Below are 16,393 nucleotides of genomic sequence, written 5' to 3' on the forward strand. Positions count from 1 at the left end.
TTTCACGCAAGCTGTATGAAGACGTCAAGGACTGGATTGAACAATATGACAGTGTCGCCCGCCACATTGGGTGGACAGACAACCAGCTCCTGCAGAACCTATACTTCTCGTGGAAGCAACTGCCGGCGCTGTTCTGAGAACCATGGATCCTCCTTAACGTCATGGGAAGTTGGCAAGATCAAGCTGAAGCGCGCATCCGTCAGCCAACATCAACGAAAGAGAGCCGCATTCTTGATTCTGTCCAGGACACTGCCCCAATGAGAGCGCCACCGCACTCGTGGAGGATGTTTTGCGCTTGATCGAGCGCCCACGCCGACCTTGATGCTACAGAAGACAAGAACCTAAGAATCCCATGCGCCTCACGTGAGGGACAACACCTTCGGCAGCCTTGTCCGCAACCCCCCAACAACAGTCGAAGTGTTCATATCACTGAGGCTTCCAACATGGAATGTGCCCTGCATGCCCGAGCCTGCCACTATGAACAACTTCCCGGCGTCCCGACACTCGAGTTGTCCAGCTACTACTTCGATCCCAGCCTCCCAGGCATCCACGACATCACCCACCACGTTGTCCGGGAGGAGATCAGGAAGCTATTTCCTGTCATCAGTTGCCCGGCTTTTATTTTGATTGCCGAGATTGTTTCGGAACAAGTTTGACAGGTATTTCAACCGAGACTTCTGCGAGCGAAGCGGCATCTGACAAACCAAGGGCAACTTACGCCACAATGGCACGACGACCGCACCGGCTGTTCCTTAGTATTCAATGCCAATTCAATGAGACACTCTAACGCTGAAGCATTCCCGACATTGTGTGTAGGACTGTGCTCAACAAAGTACACCGAGGAAAACGTAGGTGATGCGAATGTGCGACCGAAAACCACTTTGCTACCACTGCATGAAGCCTACCATGTCTACCAAAGCAGCCCGTACCAATGAATTGGTCGGCGAGGGTTCGTGCCAAACGACCCTCGATTACGTCTCGAGGAGCGACCACGGGAGATTAAGGATACCTTCGGCGACCTTTGTCCCTGATGCCGAAGGTGCTGAATCGAAGATTCTGAATCCCTGATTACCCCAACGCTCCTCATGTCCATCACCTCAACAAGAGGTAAGCACGACAAAGCAGGTGAGCGGCGATGCAGTGACAGTGGATTTGGTGTCGGTTATCGTCCAAGGACAATACCTAAAAATTTGCTGACACCAATTTTCTGTGTCCACTCCACGAAGCACACAATTTCCAGCTTTGAGGGAGAATGCCCCTGAGTGACTTGAAGGAATAGAATGGTTGGTTGCTCTCAAAAGTAAACTGCAAGCATCACCAGACTTGGATAGCAAACAAAAATTGTTGCCAGCTTTCAAGTCAACGGTACAGCAAAAGGCACAGCCACGTAGGCAATACATGCCCGAACTTGCTACATTGATGCCGAAAACTACCAGGAAAATTTTCGGATTAGAAGCCAGCCCTGCAGCTTCAGTGCACATGACGTATGATTACAAGACAGCATCAGTCGGTCAAAGTTGCCACTCGACCAAGCTGAACACCAACGTGCCAGGAGCGTCATCCGACAACAAGGTCCACAGGTACTACGACTGAGCGCCTGGCACGACACTGTCTCAGAAAGAACTCGTTATGGAACCATTTACTAAGAATCAATAATTTTGTAATCAAGTGGAAATAAACATATTTGATACACTAACCAGATAAACATATTTCCGCTTGCCTTCATGCCTTGAGAGTCTACACACCGAGAATTGTGTCCATTGCACGCTCTGGACCTTACGAGGACACTCACTTCTCTGACCCTTCAATATTAATTAAGGGGTCATGCCAGACTGGCAGACTTCTTGCAAGGGGCTGCACTCAATCAACCTTTCCTGAACATGTGGTCCATCCGAAAACCAACTCCAGTGATGTGAAAATGTTATTCATTAATTTATTCCTTCCAGGGGCCTTCGTAGGCATTGCAGAGAGGATACTTAAAACTACACACATGATAATAGCATTAAAGCACACTGCTGTAACTTGTTAATTGGAAAAACAAACACACCTCTGAGCATATAGTTTAATAGTATGTGTTGATGCATTGTTATATAGCATGACACTTCCTATATGTATGACACAATAGACCCTTTGCAGAACCTTATCAAGCAACACAACCGTCACCATTTTTTTTGGCGCAAAGCACACGAATGGGCCCCAGTTCATGTCGAACGCCAATGCAGCATTCGAGTCCAATAGGTGCTGAGCCAAATTCACAGGGATGGCGGACATAACATTCTTGTCGAACAAATACCCAAAATATGAAAGCCTGGGGTAATTACAGTAGTAGCTACTGTAATTTGTTTCATCAGAATTTGGCAGGCGGCAAAGGCTACGGTCTCGGTGAGTCAATACACACATTGGAGGGAGGCACATGACAGCATATCACCAGGGTGCTCGTCTGCACAGATTTGTCACACACCTTCACTCCGTCTCTCTGATTGGCTCGAGGGGCTGTGGCGGTTGGCCTTTTCCAAGTTACGGTGATGCGAAGTATAGACAGCCCACACTTTTAAAAAGAGTCTATTGAAGAGACCGAAAGGAATGGTAGTCAACATTTTTCAACAAGACTGCTCTCCAGGCAAGGGATGAACACAAATATGAATCATGTTATCCAGGTAATTAGAACAATTAAATAATTGACCGACTAATACAATGCACTCTTGATGGAAAAGAGTATAGCTGCAATAAATCCTACAAAACAGAAAAAATGCGCAGTTAATCTATGCATGCACCAAAACAGTTGTTCTTATAGCAAGTCGAATAGCTTTAAAGCAGGTGCCTGCAACGATTTATTCTTCCCCATACTCAATAAAACGCCAACCTCGTAGCTGAAAATAAGGGTGCACTTCGCACTCACACACACACAAAAAGAAAAAAAGGAAGAAAAGCGATCGATTGTAGAATCGGACTAGCACAAAAGGTTAAAATCGCAGGAGCTTCCTCGCTAAAAGTTGCTATGGTTGTTCGGTGACGGAGGGCTGAAACAACTTCCCTTAGGCCCTAACGCGACGTATACATTTCGCGTAGATTCTTAGATAATTCAACGTTCAAACAAAGCTAAGAGAATGCGAAAATTTCATGTTAAAAGCACTCAAAGTTCTATCGATCCTCGGACACATCCCGGAATCCAAGCACCGGTACGGCGATGCAGAGCTGATGCTGTCTCACAGGCGTTAATATCCAGATGATCCAGAGCGATCTTGCGCAAAAACGGTATAAAGTCTCATTCCTTCATATTTTCACATTATACCTGCGTCAGCAAGCACGAAGAAGCCCGAAGTCGTCGGAAAGCAGCTGCACATCACGGCTACCGCGCACCGAACAAACTCGCATCCGCCAGCTCTGGGCGCTGCCATCTTACCTGTGACGTCACGGCTCTTGGGAGGTCACGTGACGAGTGGTCACATTTGCGTAAAATATGGCGGCAACCGGGGGGGTGCCACTTCCGAACTTCCGGTTTATCACTCTAAGCCCCTCTACCTCGTTGCGCTGTACTTGTGAAAGCGCCAAGGCACCTGTTGATGTTCTCCGGTATAGTCTGAGTGAGTCGTGAGTCTACGAGACGTCTCCAGCAGGGAGGTAGTCTCAAAAGCGGGGATGCGCGTGTTCTCAAAGTTGCCACGGCGTTCGTTAATTGATGTCGCAGTTTTCAGCAGCAGGTAAAAGGAACTGTTGCTTCTCAATGTTTTTTTGGTCGCACCGGAGAAAGAAACCGAGGTTGACCTCGTCCCATTTAGGGATGAAAATCCCATTTGTCACACAACAATTTTCACCCAACCAGACAACATTTCGTCGAGTATGTTTGTGCCCAGCCATTCATGCAAGCGTAGTATACTTTCTTTCTCTTAGAAGACGTCTACCCTTTTTTGACATTGTGGAAATAAACTGCTGTGCCGAGGTTTTCGTATCGAAGGGCTTCATGCGCTGCAGGGCTCGTGCCCGCTACAATATTTCCTGAATCGCTGCGAATAAAAGTGCTTACTCGTCTCTCTTTCTCCTGAATTCAGATCAGGGTATTACAGCGCCCATGGAAGGTCTTGAAAAGGAGTTCGGCTTCACTGATTTTCTAAATGCAAACTGGAGGAAGACGCCCGGGGACGCGGCGGGGCTTGCTTCCAAGTGGGGCGTCGACACGCTGATACGGTGCCTTCAAGTTCCGGTCAGCACAAGTCCCACCCAAGTTGATGTTATTCTTCAGGTGAGTTTTCGCTGATAAATAAAATATTCGCGTATTTTTAAAGTAACTTTCCATCACATGCTATTTTTATTTTTTTTCGAGATTTTCATATATATATATATATATATATATATATATATATATATATATATATAATACGGTGTTTAAATGTGTCTATTTTTGGCGTCGAACGAAAGAAAATCAGGGTGTACGGTGGGGTTTGAAAATGAAAAGGAGGACATGACCCCGGGTTGCCCCAACCTGCATGAAGCACGGGCGTGATCCGAATGCGTGGAAAACGTCTCAAGGGTCCGATTTTGGTCGTCACGAGGGCGATGGCAAGGTCTAATCTGTCTCTTACTACGCAAGAAAAGATGCCGTCCGTAGAACAAACGCGACCGAAGCGCGCGGTTCGTCTGCTGCGAAGCGCTATTCGCAGACCGAAATAAAACGCGGAAACACTGCACTTCGTCTGTTAACAAACTGCGAAAAAGTTCTATCGTCTGCTACACGATCCGAGCGCCGCGGAAGAGAGAGATCGGACGCGGGCCCAAACAACTGTCGTCTGCTACTTCATGTCTGAAGCCATTAAGAACTCGCGCTTCATTCGCAAATCTCGAGTTGTTTTGCTGCCGTATACAAAGCGACTTCGACCGGTGGAACAAGGGCAAGCACATTAAAGACCGGGATACTTGTCACGCTGTTAATATGTTGGTAGACGTTCTCGCCAAAATATCACAGGATTATCAACGCTGTAAACCGGTCAAGAATGTCTTTTTGGTTGCTTACTCGCATGCTATGGCGGTACGTTCAATCAGCAGCCGAGATGTATCTCAAAGAAAGAAGCAACCTTCCCAGGCAGCACACCAATGTTGGACCTACATTGGGCCAACAATGGCAAACGCTGGCTCCGGAGGTTGGTCCAACATTGGTATTCTGGCCGAGCCCAACTTCTTCCAATGTTGGCCCAGCCATTGGCACCAACGTTGGGTCGTCGTTCAACCAATGTTCCAGCCATCATTGGCACCAACGTTGGGCCATCGTTCAACCAACCTTCCAGCCGTCATTGGCGCCAACGTTGGGCCATATTTCAACCAATGATCCAGCCATCATCGGCACCTTTTTTAGGCCATCGTTAAACCAATATTTCAGCCATCGTTGGCATCCACACTATGTCATTGGCTATGCCAATTTAGGCTTTCACACTAATTCAATGGCTATGCCATCATTGGTATACAAGTTCAATCATTGAATAAACCGTTATCGGCAGTCAAGCTGATTCATTGGCATGTCCCAGTGTTAATGCCATATCTTTAATGCTGACTATGGGATGATGGCAATGTGCTTAAATCCTGGTTATTCCAACATTAGTTTTTAAGAACCCCTGGCCTGTTTCTTATTAGCAGCCCACTGCAAGAAAAACATTCTGGGCACAAATGGCAAGGTCCTCCTATGCTTTGTCTGTGCACTATTTTATCTGGCGAGCAAATGACTAACTCAAGATTAATTAATACTTTTTTCGGAGTTTTTATTGAAAAGGGCTAGGGAGGAAGCTCAGCGGGGAGCCTATGCATGGTCCTGGGGAAGGTCCTGGGGCGAGTCCTGGGGCTGGGGAGCCATTACGGCTTCCGAACGCCTCTTCCTGCAGCCTCCCCTGTCGCAAGACCCTGGCAGCCACTTCAGCACCAGTTTTAAGCTGTCGATTCTTCAAATGTTAGCTTCGCATTGATGGCATCTACGAAAAGATCCAAAGGTCAAAGATCAACGCTTTCAAACCCACATTGGTCTTAGTAAAGCACACTTCCAAGCAGCACTTCAACAAATGTTAAGGTTTGAGTGTCCCCTAAAAAGTCCCTCGCTCACGACTTTTCAGTCCTTGCGGCGTAGCACCCGTGGTAGCCAATGATCAGGGGTCTACGACGTCAGGGCCGAGGTCCGGACGTAGTGACGAGGCAGTTGACCGATGGCCTAAGGCTTGAATCAGGCCCCGTACGCCGGTGGCAGCCTATGACCAGGTGTCCGCCAAGGTCTGGGCCGAAGGACGTAGCGACGAGGCAGTTGGGCGTTGGCCGAAGGCTTGAGTCACGCCCAGAACGTCTGTGGCACGGAGTGGCAGCGGGTGTTCAACTGCGCCACGTATGCAGTCTTGTCTACCTCCGGAAGGTTGGCGCCCGGACTGCGTGAGAGGTGGGTTGTGGGTCGGGCCTCTTGACGTCTGGTCACGCCGACGGAGGTCCGGCCTGGTCGCGTCTGCACCGTCCTTTGTCAACCGCCCGAATCCCCTCTCGCGCTCCTCGCATGCCCCCACCTCGTCTTCTTCTTTCTCGTCCTCTCCGGCTGGTCGCGGGATCGCTTATCACACCAGACTAAGCCAATCATAATAATAATTGGGGTTGTGGGGATATTTATACACCATGTAGTTGGTCAGCCAATAAAGTTGCGACAAGTCACACGCTGTAGATGAGCAATTTAGCCAGTGCAGTACAACCGCTAGCCTGGGGTCTTTAACGTGCACCACGCATTAGTGATACACGACCGCACGCCGGTACGATGCTCATCCAGATAGAAACGGGCAGGGGCGGGGCTCGAGCCCACAATCCCTGGGCTCTGCAGCGCGAGCTTTCGCTCCACGCGCGTCGAGTTGGGTGTGCGCTTCAGCCCACTCGGCCACCGATCCCCCCTAAGCCAATCAATTACCAACGTTGGTAGGCCACTGGCTAAGACAGGCAATTGGTGGCCAGCTTAAACCAATCGATTGCCAACTTTGGTAACCCATTGGCTCTATTAGAGCCTATATTTCTGAGGGCGTTGTCACGACCGTAGTCAGTACTGCAGTTGCCGTATTTTGTACGCACTTTGAAGTCATTTTTGGGCAAGCAGGCATAATGCTCAGCTTCTTCTGTTATATGTTACGTGATAACCTTTCTTTAAAGACTGAAATGCGCATCAGCTTTATGTCACTCTTACCTCAAACATAGGGTGTTCGAGATGTTAATTCAACGCAATTTTTTATTCGTGAAGACATGTAATTGCTTAATCAGTCGCTGGATATTTGTTTAAGGTTTTATTTTTTTGCTAAACTTATTAGTGCTTTTTATTTTTTTAATTTTGTCCGGTTCAGTCTGAATTATAGGCCGCGTTTTGCGGCTCAGCAAAGCGGGTTGCCTTGAGATTTTCAAGATCACATACAGCTGACAATACACCCGTGCCCTAGGTTGGGGAGGCGGGTGAAAATTTCGGGGTTGAACCCTGCCCCCCCCCCCCCCCCCTTTGGAAAGGTTTCCTCGCTGCGTCGCTAAATGGGCATTAGAGAAGAGGCACTATGCTTTTTGCCGTATAAACATATACACAAATCGAAGGAAGCGTGCATTTTGTATTTCATGTAGAATTTACTAAGCATAACTATCAGTTTTGGGAAGACGCATGTTAGTTATAGTCGGTGACAGGTGGTAGAAGCTCCTCCCATCTCTTTCCATATTTGTAGATCGAAAGATCAGGAGGAGTCGACCTCCTCCCCAGCCTTTATTTTTAACCTGTCACCGAACACGGTTTTTTTCTGCGTGGACGTTCAAACTTGCTACAGCTCGCAATGAATACAGCGTTCTAATTCAGTTGCTAACTTGCTCTGCGTGTGAAAACAGAAGAATCGTTCCCCCCGGAGGCATAGCTAGAGATTGTTCTCAGCGTGCGCGATCAGAACATTAAAAGAACTAAGCCAATTATATATAACATTGGCAAGCTACTGGCTAAGAGAGGCCAATGTTGCCCAGTCTAAGTCAATCGATTACCAATGTCGGTAATTGATTGGCTTAAGCTGGCCAACATTGACCTGTCTTAGCCAACCGATTGCCAATGATGGCAACTCATTGGCTAACATAGACCAATGTTGGCCAGCCTAAGCCAATTGATTACCAATGTTCGTAACCAATTGGCTAAGACCGGCCAATGTTGGCCAACCTAAGCCAACCAATTGCCAACGTTGCTAGGCCGTTGACTGAGGTTGGCCAATGTTGGCCAGTCTAAACCAATCGATTGCCAACGTTGGTAAGCCATTGGCTGAGGTAGGCCAATGTTGGCCAGCCTGAGCCAATCGATTACCAACGTTGGTGAGCCGTTGGTCAAGTCAGGCCAACGTTGACCAGTATATTCCAGTGTACCACCAACATTGGTTCTACGATGGCCACATTGGCCCAATATTGGACCATTGTTTGCCAATTAAATACCAATGTTGGGCCGACGTCGTGTGCTGTCTGGGTTGTTGACAGTTCACTGCGGACTACGTTCCTGGTCCAGGCGAAATAAATCTGCAGATGAAGATTTGTTTCCGTTGAGGTTGGGATTTTCTCATTTCATCAGTTCGGATTCGGAGGTTTTTGGTTTTCTCCGATTTCGATAAAACGGGTTCGGTAGTTATTTTTCGGGATCCATTGGTATATTAAAAAATATAAACCGCACCCAATCTGTAGACAAACTTGAAAACCATGAAGCACCATCGTCGTCACGGTAGCTCGCGTACGCGAATACAGAATACAAAGTGTGCAGAGGAAAACAAATAATGGCTGCACTTTCGGTGAGAGAAAGTTACTTCCGTTTAGCTATGGACTTTGCTTGTATTTGAGGGCCTACAGTGAGTAGCCAGTACCTTAAAAGTATTACTGCAGAGTGCTATAATTCCACTACCTCCGAAACTTTACTTATACTGGATCGGCGGGTTTCCTGATTCCTTGAGTGAAAAGAAAGAGCACTTGCTCCTCAAAGAAATGACAGATCTACCGGAAGTATTGCGGGCGAATCTTCAAGACTATCTCTTCGGCTAGCCTGGTCCATATACTTTTAGAACCTACAAATCACTAAACGCGTTAAGCTTGAACGGCAGGGCATCGGGGGAGGGCACCTAGCTCCCTCAGGCGCCTGAGGGAGCTAGGTGCCCTCCCCCGGCGACCACTAGCTTCCCTGCAGTGGTCGCCGAGGCGGATCTTGGTTTTTTAGCCTAGAGAATCTTCCGAAAGTTGTTTTATTGCGCTTTCCTTCACGCGACGCGAGCCTTTGTAAACACGATTTTCTAGCCTTTTGACTTGCTTGCTTTGGTATTCAAGGTTTCTTTCACAGAGCACAGTGTACATCGGATTTGCACGTGCTGTAATGTAACACCGTTGTACTTGAGATTGGCCGGTCAAGGTTCCGCGGCGCCTGGGCCTTATTTCCGGCAAATACCGTTCAGTCCAATACAGGAAACTGAACAAAAATACGCAGGGTTGGCTGGAGACACAGAAGTGGTGTCATGGCTTGGCTAGCACGAGCCAACTCGGTGTCGAATATTAAATTTATATTAATCATGTGCTACAGTGCTTTCCCCCTTACACAATCACGAACAAATACATATGGTTACCGATTGGAATTAAGAAACATTTAGAGAAATTTTTGTATACATTTATGTGTTCCAAAAAGTTCTCATGCAAGTCAGTAGACGTTTTTGCATGTGGAGTATGTGCAGTTAAATGCCTATTTCAGTCTATTAGTCAATTGTTTTAGTTATTTGAGTATTTATCTGTTAGGTCACCTTCAAGTCGTTATTAGCTCAAGTTCAATTATATTGGGTTATTTGTGTTGCTATGGGCGAGATTGGCTTTAAATGGCTCATATTGGTTTTTGGGACCTATTTTTGACCTGATCAGTTTCACGTGGTTATGAATAACTACCAACAACTTGTATTAGTCCCCCTTCTGGGGCATTGGTGTTTAGGAGGGGGCTAACTTCAAGTGAGCATGATTGGCTGTTAGATTATGTTTTGGGTCAAACTGGCTTGAAATGGCTATATATGACTCTGAGTCATATATAGCCATTTCATGCATTTGGTGTGTGCATAGATTAGATTGACTTCAACTGGCTAGTTTTGGCTATTGGCGTCTATTATTGACATGGTTGGCTTGAGCTCGCTATTATTTCCTGCAAGCATTCATTCCTGAACTAGTTGGCTCGAAGTGGCAACAAATAGCTATTAGTCGAGGTGTCTAACCGAAACTATTTTTGGTTCGGTTCAGATTACGGTTCACACATGTCGGTCAAGTTCATGTTCAGCACAGGAGCGGAACAAATAACGGCTTGATCCGGTTTAAAACCGGTTCACACCGGTTCATATAACGGTTCAAACAAAAGTGAAGAAGTAATCGAATGTTTACATACCTCTACTGCCTTGACATATTATACAATGGTGTAAAACAGGCGCTCATTTCTTGATTTTTGTACTCTATCCGTCTATTGGAACTATATTCAAAAATTCAAGACGTGACATAGGGCTGGGCACCAACCTTTTATTCATCAATTAAATATATCTAATGCAATCATGGACGAGTTCCTTTCGCACATTGTTACATGCACACGCCATATGAATTTTACTGATGTGTACGCTGTGCCTTGGCTGCGTGAAACGACCGGAGGAAAAGGACATCATCTGGTAAGTCCGGGCTCAATCGCGTTCGTTGGCATAATAGGATGTACTTTAACCCCGAGAAGAGCCTTTCCACGCTGACTTGCATGGCGGGTACTACAAGAGCGACGTGTGCAAGTGCATATCATTCGGGGCGTGGGGGCTTTTCTTTTTCTCCCAAAACTCCGAGACATTGCTACCCTTGTTAATTCGCAGGCACCTTTCCAAAGCCATCCAGTTTCCTCAAAGATCAAAGAATATTCGCCAAATGCTTTCAGGCAGTTGATTTCTTTTTCCATGCACGAGGAACGCTTTGAGGCCGTCGTCAGCGCAAATGGAACTCCCCATCATGCACGGTGCTTGAGGTTCCTGCGGCCGGGCATATTCTTTATGCGCGCGAAGCTTCCTCCACGCCAGTAGCAGATGGTGCTTTGCCCTGGACCTCTCCTCCCTCGTTAGCGTGACATGCTGTCGAGAATCCAAAAACTAGCCACACAGAATATGTCGCTTCCGAGCATCACCTTCTCTCGCCTTTTCGTGGTAGCGGCCAGCCTATTCGCGACCGGGGAGTCAATTTTCGAAGTCTCGATTTGACACGTAAGTCATCCCGTATGAAATTCCCCCAAAGTTAGTTTCTCCCTTTGAAGCTGCACTGTTGCTTCATCGGCCAGACCGAGGGAGGCAAATACCTTGCTTATTTTTTTTGCCGATATTCTTGAATAAGGCGGTGTTCATCGTCTGCGGTAAACTCCTCGCTGAACTGCCACGACTCTAGCAATCGTCGCGTCATGGCCACGGTGGACATTCGCCTTATTGCGCAATCCAGGATGGGCTTCTTCAGATGAAGCTTCCGAAGAAGGTACATCACTGTCTGTGACATCATTTTTTTAAGAACTTTTCGGGCTTTCCGTACGATGTCGCTAGCAGCTGTAAATTTTTGGACGTCATGGACAGCGAGCTGCAGCGTGTCAGCAACACACCGCATTCCTTGGAGAAGAAACCCCTCATATGGAAAAAAAAAAAAAAAAAAAAAAAAACTAAATTTCTTTCCAATTCTTTGAGATAGGTGGTACCATCTAGGGCGCCGCTGTACGCGTGCACGTTTTCCTCTTCCAAATCGGACTGGTAGGATCTTGCCGCGACCGGGCCAGTAGATTTTTCTGCTAAAATAGCAACCGTTTTCAGCATATGGGCTCCGTTATTGGTCGCCATACTGTTGACCTGCTCTGAGGAGACGTCGCACCTTGAAATTACTTGGAGAACTTCGCCTTTTAAACGTTCCGTGGTGTGTCGTTCAAACATGTCTTCCATCGCTAGCATTTGCAGCTGATTTTTTTTTTAATTTTCTACGTATTTAATGTTCACACCGAAAACTGCTCGTTCCCGACGTGATGCGCGCTTGATTTTTAGTGACACCAACCGTGCCCTAAGGGACTCGAATACCTCTCTCTGTGACGCGTTCTTTGAGGTTTTTCAGCAAGAGCTTGATATTTTGTAGCAACCCGGAGTCATCCATCAAGCGAAATGACCGGCCGTTTATGGTGACGAGCTCGACACATGTGTCCATTACTTCGTTTCCGGTGAAGTTTAATTATACACCGGAGCCCCGTTGTACAACGGATGGCAATGTTGGCTCCTTGAACGGTGTTGCTTTCGACTGACGGGCAGCATGGCTGCTAGTGGTAGACGGCTCAGGCGTGCTGCTGCCGGACAGCTTCTGTCCCAGAAGCGCGTCATACACTGCATTGTGACATCAATGTACGTGGAGCTCGAGCTTGGCATCATACTGCACGGAGAGCCACAATCCAGATTTGTTGATTTGGCATGATGCCTGTTTTTTGTCATTGTCAAATTTGAAAAGCTTCCGTGCTGGGATCCTCTTCGGATGCACCATCTTGAGATGGAGCCGTCGGGGCTTATACAAGGAGATCGGAGGCATCCATTTTATCAAAGCTCATTTTACCGAATGCTAAAATGAGTTTCGATGAATGAGCTAACCCGCGATTTAGTGTTACACGTGCAAAGTAGGTTATTCTTTTTTTAACAGCACCCCCCTTTCAATAAGCGGCATTTCTCTAAACTGAGGCTCCGCGTTCTCTACCCCGAGCTTCGATGAAACGAGCCCGTTCTCTAAAACGTGTTTCGATGAACTTGCGTTCGATCAACCGTAGTAAACCCGAATTTGATGCTGCGTAGTTGCTCCCGCGGCGGCTTCATGCATCATCCCGTTGGCACGTGGCGGCGGCTTTTTGTCGGGCACGTGGGCATGATATGGTGACTTTGAGCGGCTCTGGTGGATTTTGTGCCAGTCAGTAACAGCGGTTACTGACCTTCATTTCTGTAAAATATTCTTAGAAATATTTGCATACGTGGAAACACCTTGCTCCACATGGCTAAGTAAGCCCCTCAAAATTTCCTGAGCACAGCACACTAAATAGAAGCGCCAATGTGCCCCCGAACCGTTTGGCGAAACGGCTCGGAACGGCACTTTTGTGCAGGGTATTGAACCGAACCCGAACCGTAAATCGAAAACCGGAAAAAACCGTTATTTTCGCGCGAACCGGAGTTGAACCGGAACGAATTTTTTTTTTTCGCTCCGGAACGGAACCGCTATATTTTCCATACGGTTTTCGGTTCATACTCGATGTCAGGTCAGGTGAAAGGTGCGTGGTGAAAAACACAGTAACCTAAATAATAAAGCAAAAAATGCAACAACAAAAACTATTTTCGTGCAAACCGAAGTTTAACCGGATCGAAATAATTCTTTTTTCGTTCCTGGGCAAAACTTATAAATTATTTTTGCGGCGTTTCGTTCATGTGGGAACTCAAAAAGCAGAAAAAATAGGTAGCGGAAAGCTCATGTAACTTTCCATTATCAGGTTTTTACGTAACGGTCGTCTTCATAATTTATGAAGTTTTTTCTCGAGAACTCAAACGAAATGAGCGCAGTAACTATAAATTATCCAGGATTTCTGGTCTTACGTTTTTCTTTATCAAATGCACACGTTCGTCCCAACCTTTTCTTGGGGACCGGAAATGGTTCATAAAAAAAATTGATCACTAGAAGATACCCAATTTGTACGTCAGCAAAAGTGATCAGTTAATGAGCCTGTTTGGTGGAAAAACGGTGAGTTGGGCTAGTTGGATTTTACATCTCAAACTGAACGTCCAAAAAAAAAATGAAAGACGAAGAGAAGTATAGGCAACAAGCCTAGTGTTGCCTACACCTCTCTTTGTCCTTGGTTTTTTGGTTTTTTTTCGGCGTTTAGTTTAAAATATTTGGGGTTTTTTTGTCTTTAATTTTGTAGAGTTGTGTGCAATTTACTTTGAACGCCTTGATTTCATTGTAGAACTGATCGGATAATAAAGCGATACAAAGGCCGATGGATATTTTAGAACCTGTACTAGTTGACATACTGTGGCGCATCTAATCTGCGATTAAAATAACTCAGAAAATTTGATAATCTGACCGAAATTAAAGTCTAGCACCCGGAAGGGAAGGAGGGACTTTATTAACAGTTACAACTACAGAAAACACCAAAACAGCTTCGATCTCCGGTAGCAGAAACAGCAAGGACCAAAACGTTTTCTCCTCAGAAACACAAACTTCAAGACGCACAGCTCTTCTGAGCATTGCTTCATTTCTACCCTCAAAATGCGTTCTCGTGTTTATTTAATTTTTTTTTAACCAACGGCGGGCGGCCGACGCTCCTCGCGATTTGCCGCTACTCTGTCCAGACTCTCAGGCGCGTTCAGAGGCACGACGACTCTCGTTGCTTATGCTTAGCTTTAACATATGGTGGACCGCGGCCAATCCTACGAGCCATCCTCAAACTTTAGCGCTATGATCGTACAAAGAGACTTCACTTTCCGCGCGTCGCTGCTCAACCGGTAGTATGGGTTCTTTGCACTGGATATGCTAGGCGAGCAGCTAGCGTTCGCTGCAGTCCACCTTAGCGTGAAACTCTGTGCCAGTGTTCTTTCTTTTCTGCGAGGCCTTCAGCTCGGTGGTTCGGGTGGTTCGGGTTGAAGCTAGGGTTGAAGAAACCAGTGCTCGATTGTCCAAAGCGGTGGATGTCCATGCAGGATATGCTCACCAAGCTGCTTAAACTAAGAAGCTTTGCTGAAGGGTTCCTCTAAAAATAAGGAAGCTCCAGGTTGACTGAAGGCCTATGGGCGGAAGTTGAAATGCTCGCAGTATCGCTTCACCCGTCAGAAGTGGCGACGACGACATTGCAGAAGGAACCGCTCACTGTAGGAGATTTCTACAGAGCATCGCTGAGATGTTCCATGGACACTTCCAAGATATTGTCGCCGTTAGCAAAAGTCTTGGTCCAGTCAATGAAAAAGAGGGAGCGACAACTTTTTGACACGGATGTCATCTGTGCAGCAGTGTACATAGATCCCCGCTACCGCCTTCTTCTCATCCCTGAGCAAAAGTGCCGGGCCACATTGCATTTGACAAAGACTTGGAGGCGAATCACAGCTCTGCAATGCGAGCAAGTTTCCACCCTTTGTTCTGAATTGCGGCGGCTCCAGATCATTCGGAAGACGCCCTGGAAGCGCCCTTCAAGAAAAGAGAGGTTGAGGCTGGCGTGCACGTTCGAGGTACCAGTAATCCACTTGATATAGCATGCCTCCTGGAAATGCTAGACAAGGGGCCGCAGCTTTTAAAGAACGTAACGTGTTGCAGTTTGGGCGGCGAGAAGGGAACGCTCTCCAGAACTACGCATTGGCTCAAGTAGCCCTGGGAGTGCCTGCGACCCAGGTGAGCGTGGAGCGAGCCTTTTATGCACTAAAGTTCATTTTATCGTCTCAGAGGTTCCGTCTTTCCCCGGATATGCTTTCCGACATCCTGCTTCTTCGGTCAGCTGCCTGACATTGAACTGTGCTTTCACCCACATCCCGAGGTGCCCCAGCACTAGCTCGTTCGTTCCACACAGTAATGTGAGCCTTTGCTTTTTATATGTAACATTTTTATAAAATATGCATAGTTTATCTTCTGCAGCCGTCAATTGTTTTTGTGGCATATGAGTACGAACCGGTTCGAACTGGTTGGAACCTTTATTTTTTCACTCCGGAGTTGAGTCGGAGCTGAACCGTTTTCCCTGAACCGGAACGAAAACCGGAACGAAAAACATTTCGGTTCGACACCCTGCTTTTGTGTGGCCCCGGTTTAGGTTCAGCTCCAAGATGACTTCGAACATTTCGGTTCGGGTCCTGTTCCGCTTCAGGCAAAATAGGCGGTTCAGTTCCAGTGCGGTCCAGTTCCGGTTACGGCTCAACACCCTGCAGTATTAGTGGTTATTAGTCGAAGTGTTCTGCTATTTCCATACTTACTAATGAAAATGAATTCATGAGGCGATTTTTGGCAATTAGCATATGTTCAAAACCGCCTCAAATCGCCTCAGCATGAACATTAGTAACTATTTTGAGAATGTGCAATTTATGACTTTTTGTATATAAATGGATTGAAGAGTCCACGATTGGGGGGGGGGGGGGGGGGGGGTTGGGGGAGTTCTTGGCCAAATTGGCTTAAAATGGCTTGCATGACTATCATTGACTATTACTATAATTGAAAATTTATGCAATTGGAGTGTTATGTATTTTATTAACTTTAACTGGCTGATATTGGCTACAGGCATCTACCCTTGAATTCGTTGGCTTGTATTGCTAATATTGATAATATATAAGCATTTTTTCTTAACTTGGTTGGCTTAAATTGACTATAAATGGTAAAGTGACAA

The 16,393-nt window shown here is 46.6% G+C and overlaps 1 protein-coding gene across 1 annotated transcript in view; it reads left to right on the forward strand.

Annotated features, from left to right (window-relative positions):
• LOC8036026 overlaps positions 1-16,393 on the forward strand; it is a 566,786-nt gene that overhangs the window by 47,747 nt on the left and 502,646 nt on the right. Inside the window, exon 5 of the mRNA XM_042291544.1 lies at positions 4,050-4,240. Coding sequence (XP_042147478.1) covers positions 4,050-4,240 — 191 coding nt within the window. The remainder of the gene's footprint in view (positions 1-4,049; positions 4,241-16,393) is intronic.

The sequence above is a fragment of the Ixodes scapularis genome, unplaced genomic scaffold, assembly GCF_016920785.2.
Source record: "Ixodes scapularis isolate PalLabHiFi unplaced genomic scaffold, ASM1692078v2 PGA_scaffold2__306_contigs__length_199485367, whole genome shotgun sequence".
Lineage (NCBI taxonomy): Eukaryota > Metazoa > Arthropoda > Arachnida > Ixodida > Ixodidae > Ixodes > Ixodes scapularis.